The sequence below is a fragment of the Coregonus clupeaformis genome, unplaced genomic scaffold, assembly GCF_020615455.1.
Source record: "Coregonus clupeaformis isolate EN_2021a unplaced genomic scaffold, ASM2061545v1 scaf1269, whole genome shotgun sequence".
Classification (NCBI taxonomy): Eukaryota; Metazoa; Chordata; class Actinopteri; order Salmoniformes; family Salmonidae; genus Coregonus; species Coregonus clupeaformis.
The window spans coordinates 14,770-32,043 of record NW_025534723.1 but is presented as its reverse complement, the minus strand read 5'-3'; the positions used below and the strand labels follow the sequence as shown (position 1 = coordinate 32,043).

Genomic DNA, 17,274 nt, shown 5'->3' with positions numbered 1-17,274 from the left:
CTGACTAGATCATAAAAGAACAACTGTCCAGACAGAGGATTGAGTTTACGAATGGACGGTTTATTAAACCAACTTTACACAGGCTACTGTTTGGCCGTAGCCCACGCCAAATAAATGAAAGATAATCCACAAGCCAATCGTCACCTTCTCTTGTGAAGCCCAGACGTAAAAAAGAGAGAGAACAAAGGTTAAACCTGGTCTTAACTTCCAATGCTCCATCCCCCTGCCCAACCCCCCTCCACGCCACTCCGCCAACCGCCAGGATGCCCGGCATCAGAACATTCCAGGCATTCCCGTGATTGGCAGATAGCAGGTTGATTGACATGTCGGACCCCGCGAACACTGGGTACTGGTAGGTACAACACAACCATCTACTAGCCTAACACATAACACACAGCTGTCTGTGCGGGTCGCTACAATATGTACATGCTAGTTTCATCCTTTTAAAGAAAAAAAAGGACACGAAAAAACCTGTGAACCTCCTGATCCTGATTTGACGAACATAGCATATGTATTGTACATATTTCCAGTTAAAATGATTTTCAAAAAGAGACAAAAACGGGGGTTTGAACAAGCAATCACATCTTTTGGTCCATGTCTGTTTTTCACTCAGTGAAGTGCTACTATCCCCTTGGACTACAGGTTATTGCCGTCATAAGGTGTCCGTCTGTCTGTTGGCTGGACAGTTTCTACCGTTTAGGACCTTTGTGGGTAAAGGTAAAGGTGGGGTATAGCAGCAGCAGTTCCTCTGAAGTCCAGTATCTGCTGGAAGGACACCTGGTGGTACGAGAGGATGAGTGTGGCCAGCCAGCCTGTTGTGCCTCCCCCTCTCCCTCCCTCCCTCCATTTCTCTCTCTCCATCTGCGGGACTCTTAAGGCTCCTGTGCGGACTGTCTCGGCTCGTGCCCTCCCAAAGCTGGCTGTGGTGATTTAAGACACGGTGTGTATGTGTGGATTTGTTTGTGGCCTCTGCCCCAATTCACTGTCCATCCGCCTGCCCTTGGCTCCCCTCCTGGGCAGCGACCACCACCCCCCTCAGTATGTCTCTGAGTCTGAGTCGTTGAGTTCCTCATCCTTGTAGAAGCCTCCATCGTGTTCGCGGTGGCCGATGTTGTTGAAGCTGCAGTAGGAGCTGTGCTCGCTGCGCAGCACGGGCAGGCTGTCGAAGGTCACACTCTTGGAGGGGCTGGTGGTGTAGTGGTTAATGGCACTGAAGGACAGGCTGGGCGCCGGGTTGCAGGGGGACACGGGCATCATGGTGGCCAGGATCAGCGCCAGGCTGTCCGCCACGTCTTTGTTGGGGGCGCAGGCCAAGGCAGGCGTGTAACCTGAGGGGTTCAAACAGAACAGCAGAGGGTCACTTCAGGAGCATCACCGTTTACTATAACACTTTTGGTGAAAAACATGAAATAACAGCAGGCTAGGAGATACAAAGTTAAGACAATAACCAAGCAGTGGACTAGAGAGAAACATTTGTGGACACATTGAGAAGAGAAGTACAGAAGAAAACGGTGTTAGCGTTATGGATCTTACCATTCTCATCGACTGCGAGCACGCTAGCACCCTTCACTAGTAGCTCCTGAACCACCACCGTCAGACCATTTCTGGCTGCAACGTGTAACGACCTGAGGAGAAAGTACCGTCAGATTAGCCAGCAGCAAATGAGGATACCTCCCAAATGCCAGACTATTCCCTATATAGTGCACTTCTTCTAATTATATAATTATAATATGCCATTTAGCAGACGCTTTTATCCAAAGCGACTTACAGTCATGCGTGCATAAATTTTTTTGTGTATGGGTGGTCCCGGGGATCGAACCCACTACCTTGGCGTTACAAGCGCCGTGCTCTACCAGCTGAGCTACAGAGGACCAATTCTTCTGGCCCAATTAATACAGCTGAACCATACGTACGTCTGTAAGGCTGCGTTAGTCGAGTTGATGAGGTTCCTGTCTGTAATCTTCTCCAATATCAACAAAGCACTGGTTTCATGCCCCTTTAAAAACCAGAGTCAAACATGTCAGACCAACATTTTAACCAGAGAGAGCCAACTGTTCAGATGAACGTCATCTTCATGTGGGGATGCTCACCTTACTGCAGGCCAGATGAAGAGCAGTGTTCTTGACTGCATCCTGCAGGGTGAGCTCTGCTTTGGCACTGCTCACCAACAGCTCTGACACAGACAGAGAAACATAAAGAAACTCAATTAGGAAATTAAGCGACTTATTAAAATGTAAAACAGACATGTTGAACTTAAGCCGGCTGGGCGAGGCAAAGCGGAGGAGAGGGGGCTGCGTACCGACAGCGTTGGTTTGTCCGTTCTCAGCAGCCATCATGAGGGAGGTCTTCCCGGAGGCATCGGGGGAGTTGACCTGGGCGTTGTGGCCTAGCAGCAGCTGAAGACACTCCACGTGGTCCGTGAAAGCCGCCGCATGCAGGGGGGTCCTGGAGAGAGAGGAAACTTATTTCACCGACATCATGTAGGACTGTTATAAACAAGTTTGTTCAATTAACCCTGTTTATACCATAGAAATATAAAATCACTAATAGATGTATTAAAAGTAATCTACAATCCCTCATCCAACCCCAGAGGTCATTTTATTCCCCAGACAACATTATTCTCCAGAAGAAAAGGACTTTGTCATGTGCTGTAGTTACCGGTTCTTGGTGTCAGTGGCGTTGACAATGGCCGGCCCCAGAGTGTCAATCAGCATCTCTGCAGCCCCCTCGTTGTCATTGATCACAGCACAGTGGAGGGGGCTGAACGAGTTGCCCTCGGTCTTGTGGAAAACCTCCTGTTCCAGCAGCACCTCTATACACGTGTCATGGCCTAGTGGAAGATTGATTCATACAGGAAAAAGATGACGTCGCTGCAGACCACAACAATACTCTCAGAGAAAGCTACACATCTGACAATGGTGAAGTCACAAAAGATGTTTTAGCTACAACATATGCTATGTCAATCCCTGACAAAGTCCTGTTTCAGTGTAAGGTCCTTCACTGAGAGTCATAACCCCTAATTCTGTTGTAGTCTTGTTCATTCCCCCACATGGCTCCGTCCACACCAATCGAATGCTTTTCAAGCCACAAGAGGGAGTGAATGAGTGTACACTTCATGGAGGAGAGAACAGAGCTACAGTCCAGTTAGTCAGTACGTACTGTTGTATGGCCTGCCTAATTCAGGGACATGTTTACGGTGCTGAAGAGAGAAAATCAGAAAAGATCTAGTGTTCTGTTAGTCCAGTACGTACCGTTGTAGCAGGCCCAGTGTAGTGGCGTGTAGCCCTGGTTGTCTGTGATGACGGGGAGGGTCTCCACTGACTGGGCGGCGTGTAGGAGCCCCCCCAGCACCCCGATGTGTCCGGATGCCGCCGCCAGGTGGACAGGGGTCCACCCCTTACAGTCCCGAACCAGGAAGCTGGCGCTGTGCTGCAGCAGGGCCTCCACACACTCCTCATGACCCGTCACCGCCTGGGAGGAAGGGCGGGGAGATAAGAATGGATTTGAAATAACTAATAATCAATGATATAATAAGGAATCATCAATTATTACAAATGATGTCTGGAGACAGGTCCCCCTACAGGGATGAATATACCACTACCCATGGACAACTACTTTTCTGAAGATAATATGTATATTTGAGCCTCCCCGTCTCTTTCTGTGTGTGAGCGTATACAGCCAGCTCTCCTCCTCACCCCTCTGTGTAGCGCTGTTCTGCCCCACTTGTCTTTGGCTTCTACGCTGGCTCCCTTGTTGAGCAGTGAGTACAAACAGTCTGTGTGTCCGCTCAGCACCGACAGCATCAGAGGGGTTCTGATACACAAGACAACAAGGTCATATTACAAACTGGTAATAACCAGGGTGAGTCCCAAATGGCAACCTATTCCCTATATGGTACACTACTTTTGACCTGAGCCCATAGGGTTCTGGTTTAAAGTAGTGCACCAAGTAGGGCATAGGGTGCCATTTGGGACGTAGACCTAGTGTCAAAATCTCTTTATTTCAGGAATTGTATCCAAAACCCAATTGACTTACTGTCCATTCCCGTCTTGAACGTCCACTGCACTCTGGAGGTCAGCATTTCCAATCAGCAAACGCAAACACTCCGAATGACCGTTGGTAGCTAGAGGAGGATAAACAGAGAGGATATAAGAATGTGAGATGATTGACCGTTGGTAGCTAGAGGAGGATAAACAGAGAGGATATAAGAATGTGAGATGATTGACCGTTGGTAGCTAGAGGAGGATAAACAGAGAGGATATAAGAATGTGAGATGATTGACTGTTGGTAGCTAGAGGAGGCTAAACAGAGAGGATATGAGCTGATTGCTGGACGACTATTACCTTCACATGAACAGACAGATTTCTAGAACAGTGGTATTGGTAGATGACATCCTCATGATGTTAACACAGCAGATAATAAAACATTTTGGGGCTGAGGCCCTCGAAGCCTGTCACCTGCTAGCTGTGTACCTGGCTCTGGATAGAAGTCCCCCTGTGCACTGATCTAGGATCAGCTTACCCTCCCCAGATCCTCAGCAATAATGACAAAAAATTACCTTAGATCAGTGTGTAGTGGGCATTTTCACACTATGCTATATAATATCCCTAGAGTGGACATTGGCATCCTAGCAAAATGACCAAACAAATGTCCATCTTGGTAAGGAAAACTTTTGAATTACAGAATCTCTAGGTCTTACGTGATATCCTATGCGTACCTGCAGCGTGGATGGGGGTCCTCTTCAGGGTGAAGTCTTTAACCAGGATGGAGGCTCCCTGGTTGATGAGGACGTCAACACACTCCACATGGCCTTTAAAGGCAGCCAGGTCCAGAGGGGTGCGCCCCTGGCTGCTCCTCACGTCTAGATCCAGCAGAGACTGAACCAGGACCTCCATAGCATGGTGGTGGCCGTGGTACGCCTGAATGGAAACAAACACACAGTCTGAAGCAAAGTCCAGTGGTATGCCTGAACAGATATACACTCCTAATATAATCAATGTCCTATAGTAGACCAGTGGTATGCCAGAACAGATATACACTCCTAATATAATCAATGTCCTATAGTAGACCAGTGGTACGCCAGAACAGATATACACTCCTAATATAATCAATGTCCTATAGTAGACCAGTGGTATGCCTGAACAGATATACACTCCTAATATAATCAATGTCCTATAGTAGACCAGTGGTATGCCAGAACAGATATACACTCCTAATATAATCAATGTCCTATAGTAGACCAGTGGTATGCCTGAACAGATATACACTCCTAATATAATCAATGTCCTATAGTAGACCAGTGGTATGCCTGAACAGATATACACTCCTAATATAATCAATGTCCTATAGTAGACCAGTGGTATGCCAGAACAGATATACACTCCTAATATAATCAATGTCCTATAGTAGACCAGTGGTACGCCAGAACAGATATACACTCCTAATATAATCAATGTCCTATAGTAGACCAGTGGTATGCCTGAACAGATATACACTCCTAATATAATCAATGTCCTATAGTAGACCAGTGGTATGCCAGAACAGATATACACTCCTAATATAATCAATGTCCTATAGTAGACCAGTGGTATGCCTGAACAGATATACACTCCTAATATAATCAATGTCCTATAGTAGACCAGTGGTATGCCTGAACAGATATACACTCCTAATATAATCAATGTCCTATAGTAGACCAGTGGTACGCCTGAACAGATATACACTCCTAATATAATCAATGTCCTATAGTAGACCAGTGGTATGCCTGAACAGATATACACTCCTAATATAATCAATGTCCTATAGTAGACCAGTGGTACGCCTGAACAGATATACACTCCTAATATAATCAATGTCCTATAGTAGACCAGTGGTATGCCTGAACAGAAATACACTCCTAATATAATCAATGTCCTATAGTAGACCAGTGGTATGCCAGAACAGATATACACTTCTAATATAATCAATGTCCTATAGTAGACCAGTGGTATGCCAGAACAGATATACACTTCTAATATAATCAATGTCCTATAGTAGACCAGTGGTATGCCTGAACAGATATACACTCCTAATATAATCAATGTCCTATAGTAGACCAGTGGTGTGCCTGAACAGATATACACTCCTAATATAATCAATGTCCTATAGTAGACCAGTGGTATGCCTGAACAGATATAAACTCCTAATATAATCAATGTCCTATAGTAGACCAGTGGTATGCCTGAACAGATATACACTCCTAATATAATCAATGTCCTATAGTAGACCAGTGGTATGCCAGAACAGATATACACTCCTAATATAATCAATGTCCTATAGTAGACCAGTGGTATGCCAGAACAGATATACACTCTTAATATAATCAATGTCCTATAGTAGACCAGTGGTATGCCTGAACAGATATACACTCCTAATATAATCAATGTCCTATAGTAGACCAGTGGTACGCCTGAACAGATATACACTCCTAATATAATCAATGTCCTATAGTAGACCAGTGGTGTGCCTGAACAGATATACACTCTTAATATAATCAATGTCCTATAGTAGACCAGTGGTATGCCTGAACAGAAACAGTCCTAGACCTCTAAAGTAGACCAGTGTCTCTCAAATCGGGTGCCCATTTTTTCTCCCGCCCAGCATCAACATCGAAGGTCCCTGCCAAGCGTGAGATTTAGAAACAAACACACTACTACTCCTCTGTTGGAGGTTGATTAACTCAAATGGCAAAATAAGGAAATCATCCTCATCATCACCGTGTCAAAATATGCATGTATTTTACACTAATCAGGAACAGATAGGAACATGGTGTGTGAGTGTCTGGACAATCAACTTTTCGTGGAAAAACAACACCATGCCTGCATCCCAGATAGCAACCTATTTCCCATGTAGTGCAGTACTTTTGATCTGGGCCCATAAGGTTCTGGTCAAAAGTAGTGCACTAAATAGGGAATAGGGTGCCATTTGTCATGTGGCGAGACCCCTACAGGAGCAGGTAGGCTTTACTCACAGCTAAGTGTAGGGGGCTGATGGGAGCTCTGACATCAGAGTCGTTCAGGATGTCTGTCCCTGAGGTTTCCATTAGCTGGGGAAAGACAAGGACGGGCCAGTTTAGACTTGTAACATATTTACTTTGAAGGTTAGTCTAGTAGCATGTTTCATGTTGTAAATCTCAGTGTCCAGCCCCTGCAGACATACTGGGGTGTTGCATTCGTATCTTAAACAAGCTAGTGTGAGGAAAAGTAACCAACTGGTACTTACCACATCTAAAGGTGTTTCACTTGCAATCTGGAAAAAGAACATCAAGAGTGACGATGCGGCCACGACAAACATGCAACCACACCTTAAAACCTACTGAATATCAACGTCTGTCCCAAATGGCACCCTATTCCCTATATAGTGCATTACTTTTGACCAGAGCCCTATGGGCCCTACATCCATTTGGGACGCAGACAAAATGGTCTGTGAATGCAGGGCGTCTAGTCCCCTGTGGTTCTGACTCACCAGCTCCAGACAGAGGCGGTGTCCGTACGCAGACGCGTAATGGACTGCGTTGTAGCCCTGATTGTCCCTGATCCCTGGGTTAGCGTCGTTTCGCAGCAAATATTCCAGACACCTAGAGGTCAGAGGTCAAGAGTTCACTAATCATTATACCAACATCAAGACAGACAGATAAGCAAGCAGAGACACTTTCCCAAAGGAGACGTGGCCAAGCTTTCACACTGAAGATTTAACACTAGTATGTATTCAAACACGGCCAACAACATACTCTAGACTACAGTGAAATGTGAAAGGTCATGGCACCACAACATACTCTCCAGACTACAGTGAAATGTGAAAGGTCATGGCACCACAACATACTCTCCAGACTACAGTGAAATGTGAAAGGTCATGGCACCACAACACACACAACAGTAAGAGAGGTGTGAGACGTACTTTCCGTCTGTGTCGGAGGCAGCAGCGTAGTGGAGCGGGGTGCAACCCCTTTTATCCAGATCGTTCACACTGGCCCCAGACCCCACCAAGGCAAACAGACACTGGTAGTTACAATTGGCTGCCGCATAATGCAGAGGACTCCTAGAAGAACGCACAGAAACCATTCAACATCAACAACAGAAACAGCTTATTGGAGCTGTAAAACATTTACATTTTACATTTACGTCATTTAGCAGACACTCTTATCCAGTGCGACTTACAGGAGCAATTAGGGTTAAGTGCCTTGCTGCAGTGCACATAGACACATTTTTCACCTAGTCAGCTAGGGGATTTGAACCAGCAACCTTTCGGTTACTGACCCAACGCTCTTAACCGCTAGGCTACCTGCCGCCCAATATTTCCCATAATAATTCCTATATGCCCCTATACTATATTCCCCATTATCATAAAGATCACATATGAAAGTTATTTGATGCCACAGACAGACCTTCCGAAGCTGTCCTTTCTGTTGAAGTCTGCCCCTGTTTTGAGCAGCAGATTCAGACAGTCCAGGTTCCTGGTAACAAGATATCAAGTTCAGAAAGGCCCTCGTACATCTGAGCTATCAGGTGGATGGTAACAAGATATCAAGTTCAGAAAGGCCCTTTCACATCTGAGCTATCAGGTGGATGGTAACAAGATATCAAGTTCAGAAAGGCCCTCGTACATCTGAGCTATCAGGTGAATGGTAACAAGATATCAAGTTCAGAAAGGCCCTTTCACATCTGAGCTATCAGGTGGATGGTAACAATGAGAACCTTAAAGAAAAGAGAAACCCGTACACTGCTCTTGCTAGTATCACTGTTTTTATAATGCTAATAAAAGCAATAATAAAAAGTGATACTAGCAAGAGCAGTTTGCAGGTTTCTCTTCTCTTTCAAGAAGATATAAAGACAATTTAGACCAGAGCGCAAGTCAATACCACCATGGCATGGAACCACATTATACAGAAATGATACCGCACTAATGATCTATACGATTTTTTTAATACTGCTAAACCATGTGAAATGTAAGAGTGTGAATATGTGTTTGTTCTTTCTGGTGGCTTTCCAGTTCATGAACTAAATATTCCTTGGTGTAAAGCCTGGACCAGTCCACTCACCCAACAGCTGCTGCAGCATGTAAACAGGTCCTTCCAAAGTCGTCAGGGGTGTCTATATCAAAGCCTGATGAGAGGAGCTTCCGACAGCAGTCAGAGAACCCACTGAGAGCAGACAGGTGGAGGGGGAACATCCCATGGACGCCTCGCCTGCAACACATTTTTACATTTGAGACTTTAAGCAGACACTCTTATCCAGAGCGACTTACAGTTGATTCAGCTAAGATTGGAAACAGCACCACATCACAGTCCTCATTAAACCCCACAGCAGATCAACACATCAGCATGCTGCAATGCCCTGTCTATCAACCCCCCACACACCACAATGTGTTGAGCATAGTCTCCAAGCGGGAATTCGGTCAATGACAGAATTAAAGATGCATGTTGCATTTTTGCTGGAAACTGTGTGTGTTCTCACTTGGCTGTGTCAGCTGCGTTCGTGATGAGTGTATTGATGAGTAACTCATGGCCGTAGCGAGCAGAGATGTGCAGAGGTGTGTTTCCATTCTTTTCTTCACAGTCGATCTCAGCACCTACAGAACACACACACACACACACACACAGACACACACAGACACACACAGACACACACACAGACACACACACAGACACACACACAGACACACACACACACACACAGACACACACAGACAGACACAAACACACACACACACATACACACACACAGACACACACACACACGTCAACCACTTGACCCTAGAGGCCTCATGAAGCTTCATGTTCAACCACATTGCAAGTAACATTGCTCTGTGCCAGTGAATCATGGTTTGAAGACAAAAGACAATGCTGAAGAGCCTACTGGTTCATATATATTCAGTTGAGAGCATTCACAGCGACTCACCATTCTGGATGATGGCTTGAGATCTGGAGAAGCGTCCGTGGATGGCCGTCATGTGGAGGGGGGTCTTTCCATCTTTACTCTGCAGATAGAAAGACAAAGATGGTTCACACGGCAGTCTGTGCTGCTGACCACAGGCAAAATCAAACACGTATTGGAGGAGCGCTTGATTGCATTTAGTTTGCATTGTTAGGCCTATTCCATTGGTATTTGAATGTAGACCAGGGCCAAATACTAAGCCATGTGCTGCGTCAGTGTGTGCATCCCAAATGGCACCCTATTTATAAGTACACTACTTTTTGAACCAAAGTAGTGTACTTATAAAGGGAACAGGGTGCCATTTGGGACACAGGCAGTGTCATCACGGCTCCTTGCTCTATGGGCCCCTGGTCAAAAGTAGTGCACTACATAGGGAATAGGGTGTTATTTAGTTCAGACACAGTGTTGGTAATCCGGTCTCCTCACCTTGATGTTGACGAGGGCCCCGTTGCCCACCAGCAGCTCCAGGCAGAGCGCCCCATGGCGCGAGGCGGCCGTGAAGTGGAGTGGGGCGAAACCCTTCTCGTACACCTGGTTCACGTTGGCGCCGCACTCGATCAGCTCATTCACCACCACATCCTGCCCATTGTAGCATGCCACGTGGAGGGGGGTGTTACCGTACCCATTGGGCTAATTTATCTGGAGGGAGCAAGGGAGGGAAAAGAGTGGAGAGAGAGAGAGAGAGGGGGGGGAGAGAGAACAAAACAATACATTCCTGATCAGGTCACTTGGTTCTGAAAACCCCCTGGTCCAACCTCTCTCTCTTCATTACTTGGTTATGAAAAACCCCTGGTCCAACCTCTCTCTCTTCATTACTTGGTTATGAAAACCCCCTGGTCCAACCTCTCTCTCTTCATTACTTGGTTATTAAAAACCCCTGGTCCAACCTCTCTCTCTTCATTACTTGGTTATGAAAACCCCCTGGTCCAACCTCTCTCTCTTCATTACTTGGTTATGAAAACCCCCTGGTCCAACCTCTCTCTCTTCATTACTTGGTTATGAAAACCCCCTGGTCCAACCTCTCTCTCTTCATTACTTGGTTATTAAAAACCCCTGGTCCAACCTCTCTCTCTTCATTACTTGGTTATGAAAACCCCCTGGTCCAACCTCTCTCTCTTCATTACTTGGTTATTAAAAACCCCTGGTCCAACCTCTCTCTCTTCATTACTTGGTTATGAAAACCCCCCTGGTCCAACCTCTCTCTCTTCATTACTTGGTTCTGAAAACCCCCTGGTCCAACCTCTCTCTCTTCATTACTTGGTTATGAAAACCCCCTGGTCCAACCTCTCTCTCTTCATTACTTGGTTCTGAAAACCCCCTGGTCCAACCTCTCTCTCTTCATTACTTGGTTCTGAAAACCCCCCTGGTCCAACCTCTCTCTCTTCATTACTTGGTTCTGAAAACCCCCTGGTCCAACCTCTCTCTCTTCATTACTTGGTTTTGAAAACCCCCTGGTCCAACCTCTCTCTCTTCATTACTTGGTTCTGAAAACCCCCTGGTCCAACATCTCTCTCTTCATTACTTGGTTATGAAAACCCCCTGGTCCAACCTCTCTCTCTTCATTACTTGGTTCTGAAAACCCCCTGGTCCAACCTCTCTCTCTTCATTACTTGGTTATGAAAACCCCCTGGTCCAACCTCTCTCTCTTCATTACTTGGTTCTGAAAAAACCCTGGTCCAACCTCTCTCTCTTCATTACTTGGTTATGAAAACCCCCTGGTCCAAACTCTCTCTCTTCATTACTTGGTTCTGAAAAACCCCTGGTCCAACCTCTCTCTCTTCATTACTTGGTTCTGAAAACCCCCTGGTCCAACCTCTCTCTCTTCATTACTTGGTTATGAAAACCCCCTGGTCCAACCTCTCTCTCTTCATTACTTGGTTATGAAAACCCCCTGGTCCAACTTCTCTCTCTTCATTACTTGGTTATGAAAACCCCCTGGTCCAACCTCTCTCTCTCTTCATTACTTGGTTCTGAAAACCCCCTGGTCCAACCTATCTCTCTTCATTACTTGGTTCTGAAAACCCCCTGGTCCAACCTCTCTCTCTTCATTACTTGGTTATGAAAACCCCCTGGTCCAACCTCTCTCTCTTCATTACTTGGTTATGAAAACCCCCTGGTCCAACCTCTCTCTCTTCATTACTTGGTTCTGAAAAAACCCTGGTCCAACCTCTCTCTCTTCATTACTTGGTTATGAAAACCCCCTGGTCCAAACTCTCTCTCTTCATTACTTGGTTCTGAAAAACCCCTGGTCCAACCTCTCTCTCTTCATTACTTGGTTCTGAAAACCCCCTGGTCCAACCTCTCTCTCTTCATTACTTGGTTATGAAAACCCCCTGGTCCAACCTCTCTCTCTTCATTACTTGGTTATGAAAACCCCCTGGTCCAACTTCTCTCTCTTCATTACTTGGTTATGAAAACCCCCTGGTCCAACCTCTCTCTCTCTTCATTACTTGGTTCTGAAAACCCCCTGGTCCAACCTATCTCTCTTCATTACTTGGTTCTGAAAACCCCCTGGTCCAACCTCTCTCTCTTCATTACTTGGTTATGAAAACCCCCTGGTCCAACCTCTCTCTCTTCATTACTTGGTTATGAAAACCCCCTGGTCCAACCTCTCTCTCTTCATTACTTGGTTCTGAAAACCCCCTGGTCCAACCTCTCTCTCTTCATTACTTGGTTATGAAAACCCCCTGGTCCAACCTCTCTCTCTTCATTACTTGGTTCTGAAAAAACCCTGGTCCAACCTCTCTCTCTTCATTACTTGGTTATGAAAACCCCCTGGTCCAAACTCTCTCTCTTCATTACTTGGTTCTGAAAAACCCCTGGTCCAACCTCTCTCTCTTCATTACTTGGTTCTGAAAACCCCCTGGTCCAACCTCTCTCTCTTCATTACTTGGTTATGAAAACCCCCTGGTCCAACCTCTCTCTCTTCATTACTTGGTTATGAAAACCCCCTGGTCCAACTTCTCTCTCTTCATTACTTGGTTATGAAAACCCCTGGTCCAACCTCTCTCTCTCTTCATTACTTGGTTCTGAAAACCCCCTGGTCCAACCTATCTCTCTTCATTACTTGGTTCTGAAAACCCCCTGGTCCAACCTCTCTCTCTTCATTACTTGGTTATGAAAACCCCCTGGTCCAACCTCTCTCTCTTCATTACTTGGTTATGAAAACCCCCTGGTCCAACCTCTCTCTCTTCATTACTTGGTTATGAAAACCCCCTGGTCCAACCTCTCTCTCTTCATTACTTGGTTATGAAAACCCCCTGGTCCAACCTCTCTCTCTTCATTACTTGGTTATGAAAACCCCTGGTCAAAATCACTGGCTCTAACCTCTCTCTCTTCATTACTATTATGAAAACCCCCTACACATTTGAATGCGTGTTGACTCACATCCACACCAAGGTCCAGGAGGTACTTGACCACACTGATCATTCCACTGGAGGCTGCAGAGTGGAGAGGGGTGTAGGCCTTCTTGTTTTTACAGGACACCTCTGATCCATGAGAGGCCAGCAGTTTCACCACCTCAATGTGCCCTATGGTAGAGAGAGAGGGGGAGGGATAAAGAGAGAGAGAGAGAGAGAGAGAGAGAGAGAGAGAGAGAGAGAGAGAGAGAGAGAGAGAGAGAGAGAGGGGGGGAGGGAGGGAGAGAGAGAGAGAGAGAGAGAGAGAGAGAGAGAGGGGGGAGGGAGGGAGATAGTAAGGGGGTTAAGAGAGAAACAGAGATACAAACACAGAGAGATAGGCAGAGAGAGGGAGAGATAGATTAGTTTACAGTGGTACACAGCACCATAAGCAACACCTACATCATGTTAGTACAACTGAAAACATCTAATCAACCTACTTAGTACATGATTCTGACATAATAACACACTAGACGTGGCTCATACAGCTGAGCTGTGAGACTAACACACAGTCCATTCATTCATTCATTCATTGGTATAAAGGACATTAGTCAGAATGTAAATGATGTGGTAAACTCATCACCCATGTAAGCAGCCCAGTGGATTGCTCAGCGATCCTTCTTGTCAAAGGCATTCATCCTCTGGAGAGAAGCAGCCTCACCATCTAACAGGGAGAGGAGAGAGAAACAAAACACAGGTTGAGGAAAACTAAACAGCAAAATCCGCTAAATCTGGCTTCAAAGCCTTCCCTTTAAAATTATATATTTTGTATTCACAATGAATGAAAGATAACATGTAAAGACATGGTACATTTCTCCCCTTTTAGTCCCCCTTTGACCTCCCCCTCCCCCCAGAATGCCTCCAAACACATTTAAAAAGAAAGGGAAAGTAATTGAGTTACATGTCAGAAAACAAAACAAAAGTATACAACAACGTTACTTCAAGCAAAAATGTAATAGCCTAACAATTTCAGGTGATTAAGTGATTTTATAGGCCTATATAGCAGTAATCTCAAGGTGGGGCCAAGAGTACTAATCTGGAGGAAGTGTTTGGAGCTGTTCAAAATAGGATATCATCGGGTCCCAGGAGGAATAAAATGAGTTGGTTGACCCTCGAATGGTAACTTCATTTTTTCTCATTTTAGGAACAGCTTCAGATCTTTGAGCCAAAGAGAGGCTAAGGGAGGATTGATAGATTTCCAATCCAATAAAATCCTTCTGCGGGCTAACAGGGAGGCAAAGGCAATGGCATCTAGCTGTCTATTGGTCAGAGAAGGATTGTTGTTTGGTACTCCAAAAATAGCAATTTCTGCACTAGGCTGCAACTTTATATCAAATGCTTCAGAAAGGGTTTTAAATAGTGGACAACTAATCTGCCAGACGGGGACAGGACCAGAACATTTGATTAGTCCCATTATCACCGAGTACTGTGGATGATGGTACATCAAAAGACAGAGGTGGGATACCCTGGTCAGGTGGAACAAACAGCCTACCCCTCCCAGTGCTTGCAAACTCAGGACTAGCAAACGCTCTACTCCCAGGAGCTGACTGTACAATTGGTGTAAATGGAAGGACACCCCTCCCTCTACCCACACTAAAATCCCCAGCATAGCATGTCTTATGGATTTGAGAATCTTCCATGGCTCAACAGAGCACTAAAATACAATGTAATTTAGTGCATTCAAATACCCAAAAAAATAAATGCAAAAAACAAATTCATCCAAAACATACAAATAAGCACGAATACCTGTATCTAATGAATATGCTACATTCACTTTCACTGTTTACAGTATATATTCACTTACAGTAAACCATCAACAAATTCACATGCGCAGGTCGTGCACATCATCCACATGCACAGCTCCGGCGGTCGGCTTGAGCTGACCAGTCGGCAGGTCACGTAATTAGGACACTGCCACAACTGGAATTCTGATGGTTGGATAATTTTTATTCGACCTGCACACGAAGAGACAACACACAATATGTTAGCTCTTGGTGCAGCCACAGCTCTCGGGCACCTTGCTAGTTGAAGGTCAGGCAAAAGAGAACAATAAGAGGGTACATAAATACAGATAACCCGCGATGGACCAAACCAAAATATACACAACTTTTACAATTAGGTGTATTTGCAATATAGATACATAAAAATGTTTGTACACCAAAAAATAACATTAGCTATGCAGCTGTAATTAAATAAAGAAACCACATTGAATTATTATTATTATTAACTTTTTAACATCCCCTCTTGACCTGGCCTACTTGAACTGTCCTTGTGTGCAAGGACAGTTGGTGCATAATCTAGGGGAACAACATCACACTACTACACATATAATTCAAGTCATACCTTTATTGTCATTCATGCTCTTATTTTTAACCTAGTAGTTTTGCAAAAGTGTAATCTGCGTCAATTCTAGGAAATATTGGAATAACGTGCTTAAGAGGAGCCCTGACACGCACAACAGGATAACACAACTACCACATTTTCAATTGACAATCATTGATTTAAATGGATGTGGTCAATAGATTTGTATAGGCATATATACTAATTTAATTTAACTTGTAAGCCAAAGTTGGATTAGTAGGTCTATGCAACATGCAGCTGGATAACCGCGTCATGAATCGGAACGGGCTCCAACGTCCTCATATACACATTATGACAAAATAAAGATCTTAATATTTCACGAAATAAAGACATAGAAGAAAACAGGTTCTAGAAACTCAATTTCTCCATGGCAATAGAATGTAAACATGTAAATTGCGCCAAACATATCCAAATATCGCCTACAACTCAATTCTCAGCGCAGCATATTGGACGACTCCACAGGCATTGATCATTCGCGACTTTAAGTCATTCCTGTTATCTCTAGAGCATCCCGTATATTTATAGCGCTGCATTTCGTCCCCCTCTGACCATGGATAGGGTTGGGAGCATTCCTGAGTTCACTTATGGTCCCACTAAGGTAATCTTAGGAGATATTCCTTTTGGCATACTGTAAATGCCTGTGCATAATGTACCTAATAAAGCATACTTATTTTAATTATCTTCAAAGGAATTCTGTAGAAGCAGCCTTTATTTTCAGACTCTGCAGGCCTGCTGGGAGGAAGCATATTACAATAAACAGGTAAGATTCATCCCACAAAAACAGTAACCACAGAAAAAAATTGATAGATTTAATCCCAAAACAAGAGTTTTATTTCAAGACAGTTTAGAGAAGATGGTCATAAGAGTTTTTAATATCACTTGCAAATTGTGAGACATGAGCAGTTGTGAAATGTTGCGAGAGGCCCTTCTGAAAGCACATTATATGGTCTTTAGTGGCACGGTTTCACACCTTACCTCATCTTGCAGAAGAAGTTCATGGTCCACTATCTGCTGCTCCAGAGTCGAGGCCAGGTCTCGCCCCATGTCACCATGGAGCACATGAGCGTCTGGCTGGTGTCTCAGGGCAAAAAATCCCTTAGGGAGAGGTGAGTACCACGTCAGCTCTCACCTTCACTGCCATTCTCTGTCACCAGCAGCACTCCAGGAGGTGTGGGTAAAATAAACAACAGATAAATAGGAAGCCAGGAATGTTGAAATGCTTTGTGTTTTATTTGAAGGGTGTGGAAGGAAACCCTGGAGGAGGGGAACGAACTCGCTCGGCTGGTAAGAGAATGAGAGTTAGAGACTTAGACTATCAGTCAGTGAGCTCCTTTCTAGCCTTTCAACAACTAGTCAGTACAGCAGAATATATCTGTTGTGAAATTACACTAATGGGACTTCCTGTTTCCTACGGCAGACCTGGGAAGTAAACACCTGCCTAAAAATGATTGACATGGAGCACAAGGCTGTCTGCAAGCTCCGCCGCTCTATGCACACCACCTCTCCAGCTGGAGCTGACATGTGAGTTCCATGTACTGCCCTGC

General features: G+C 45.0%; 1 protein-coding gene across 1 annotated transcript; it reads right to left on the bottom strand.

Moving 5' to 3' along the window:
• Positions 1-346: 346 nt before the first annotated feature.
• Positions 347-14,007, bottom strand: LOC123481293 (serine/threonine-protein phosphatase 6 regulatory ankyrin repeat subunit A-like). Its single transcript, XM_045217903.1, has 21 exons — positions 13,953-14,007; positions 13,359-13,501; positions 10,398-10,610; positions 9,936-10,014; positions 9,492-9,606; positions 9,077-9,223; positions 8,423-8,491; positions 7,936-8,076; positions 7,504-7,615; positions 7,261-7,287; positions 7,010-7,084; positions 4,718-4,919; positions 4,036-4,123; positions 3,696-3,813; positions 3,252-3,471; positions 2,659-2,830; positions 2,300-2,445; positions 2,091-2,173; positions 1,914-1,996; positions 1,534-1,625; positions 347-1,328 (listed from the first exon to the last, which is right to left on the bottom strand). Exons 4-21 carry the CDS (start codon positions 9,985-9,987, stop codon positions 1,036-1,038), a joined length of 2,235 nt encoding a protein of 744 aa, XP_045073838.1. The 5' UTR covers positions 9,988-10,014; positions 10,398-10,610; positions 13,359-13,501; positions 13,953-14,007; the 3' UTR covers positions 347-1,035.
• Positions 14,008-17,274: the final 3,267 nt, after the last annotated feature.

What these genes read in the sequence shown, in the direction of transcription:
- LOC123481293 (XM_045217903.1), bottom strand. Translation starts at nt 9,987, where the DNA reads ATGACGGCCATCCACGGACGCTTCTCCAGATCTCAAGCCATCATCCAG. An exon ending in TCAAGCCATCATCCAGAATG is followed by an intron (nt 9,607 to 9,935) that starts GTGAGTCGCTGT and finishes TGTGTTCTGTAG; the next exon opens with GTGCTGAGATCGACTGTGAA. An exon ending in GCCTCCGACACAGACGGAAA is followed by an intron (nt 7,616 to 7,935) that starts GTACGTCTCACA and finishes TCTGACCTCTAG; the next exon opens with GTGTCTGGAATATTTGCTGC.